At 30.8% G+C, this 2,009-nt stretch overlaps 1 protein-coding gene across 1 annotated transcript in view; it reads left to right on the top strand.

Moving 5' to 3' along the window:
* LOC108571982 (gonadotropin-releasing hormone II receptor) overlaps positions 1-1,747 on the top strand; it is a 5,568-nt gene extending 3,821 nt beyond the window's left edge. Inside the window, exons 4-8 of the mRNA XM_017934151.1 lie at positions 549-654; positions 828-1,035; positions 1,219-1,342; positions 1,446-1,578; positions 1,676-1,747. Of these exons, the coding sequence (XP_017789640.1) occupies positions 549-654; positions 828-1,035; positions 1,219-1,342; positions 1,446-1,578; positions 1,676-1,747 (643 nt within the window). The remainder of the gene's footprint in view (positions 1-548; positions 655-827; positions 1,036-1,218; positions 1,343-1,445; positions 1,579-1,675) is intronic.
* Positions 1,748-2,009: the final 262 nt, after the last annotated feature.

Raw genomic sequence — 2,009 nt, 5'->3', positions numbered from 1 at the left:
CTACCTGTATTCTATTTAAATATCTTCTATTTAAAGTTGGTTCTCCTTAGAATAAAGTTCATTCCACACTTTCAATTTGATATTCAAGCGTTTCCTAGAATGATTTTCTTCTCGATTTTACCACTCACGATAGAAATTCGATGAAAATTTATATGAAAAATTTTAAAATAATTGTGTGGGCCTTCATGCTTACAAACAGAAGTAATAACAACGAGAAAATGAATAATTCGCGTTTAGGTTATGGATAATTAGATTCCTCGCTTGTTGGCTCTAATTTTTCCTCGGCTCCTACGTAATTTTACAGCTAGAATGATGGATTAACTGCTGGCATCACAAGAGTTAAACATTTAACAGCTATTTCTGATCAAAATTAAATAATCACTAAATGCAACATAGGTGTATAAGATTTAAAGCTTCTCACGCTGTTGTTCCATCGATGTTCTAATTTTCTTCTATTTCTTGCTCCTCTTTATACGTATAATATAATAGAAAATAAATATCGATAAATCCATGTTTTTTTTCGAGCAAGATTAATTGTTCTATTTCAGATACTACGCAGTAATAAGACCTCTTCAACTATGGGATGTTGATAGAAGAGGTAAAATTATGCTGAGCTTTGCTTGGATAGGATCTGTCGTATGTTCAGTGCCTCAGGTATCATTTGAAATGGAAAGTTAGATTACCCGTCGCTTTTGTTTTAAAAAATTAGAGCTTAAAAATTGACATTTGAATGACAAATAATGAAGAAAATTTCTTGCTTCAGTTCGCTATTCGAAAAATGCATTTTTTTTTTTTTTATTTACAAGTAATACTGATAATTTTTTCAGATAATAATATTCCATGTGGAAGCGCATCCAGTTTATGCGCGGTACTTGCAGTGTGTAACTTTTAATGTTTTTCCTACACACACTCATCTAGTATCTTATACTCTCTTTGGAATGCTCATGATGTATTGGTTTCCACTTCTTGTGATAATATATGCCTACATAAGCATTCTGCTGGAAATATGCAAGAGATCGAAAAAGAGCGAAGTTGGTACGTTTAAGTTTTAAATTTAGAAATTTAAAATTCAAACAAATGTTATGTTGTTTTTTTGTAGTTAGCAAAAAAAGAAAAAATAATATAGTCGGTGCAATGAACAATTTTTGTTAATATTTTTAAATCATTTATATAACAACAGTAACGACGAGGAATTGAAAGATGAAACATTGTTTGTAGATAAGATTCGTCGCTCGTCTGTGGGTTTTCTTACTCGAGCAAAGATACGAACTCTAAAAATGACGGTGATTATTGTCGCTGTATTCTTTATTTGTTGGACACCATATTATGTTATGAGTCTTTGGTAAGTATTGTTATTTATTAAAGGGATATACACCGCGGAGCATAACTATAGCACTTCATACACATGTAACATAATAATATTCTTAATAAACCTCGATGTATAGGTACTGGATTGATAAAGATTCAGCGAAAAATGTTGATCAACGAATACAGAAAGGTCTCTTTTTGTTCGCATGTACAAATTCTTGCATGAATCCTATTGTTTACGGTGCATTTAATATTCGTGACCGCCATAAGGTAAATATTGTCTATTTTTTTATTTCTCTTCTACAGCCACATTTAATTTTTTATTTATACAATTCACACGTATTTGATTGTTTAAATGTTATTTCAGCCACCCGTACGGCCAACTACCATAGAAACTCGAGTGACTCCATTGTCTTTATCACTCAAACTTCTCGACTAATGTTTGCTCATGTATAAGAGATGATTATAGCTATAAGTTACATCTAGTCATTACTATCAAATTTGACTGTGATTATGTTACAAAACTCTCTCTGCAGCATGGTTATCTCTTAATAAGTGAATATTAAAAACATCTACAATTTAATTCTACTAACTAGAAAACAAGTCACGTAAAATATTCATAACTTTTAATTATTCGTTTAAATTAGTTGTTCTATATTGTTTAAGCAGTCGAAATTTATTCTTTCCTTGCATGGAAATTT

The sequence above is a fragment of the Habropoda laboriosa genome, unplaced genomic scaffold (assembly GCF_001263275.1).
Source record: "Habropoda laboriosa isolate 0110345459 unplaced genomic scaffold, ASM126327v1 scaffold67, whole genome shotgun sequence".
In the NCBI taxonomy this organism is placed as follows: Eukaryota; Metazoa; Arthropoda; class Insecta; order Hymenoptera; family Apidae; genus Habropoda; species Habropoda laboriosa.
Note: the sequence above shows the minus strand (reverse complement) of the source record. Positions and strands in the feature narration are given on the sequence as shown.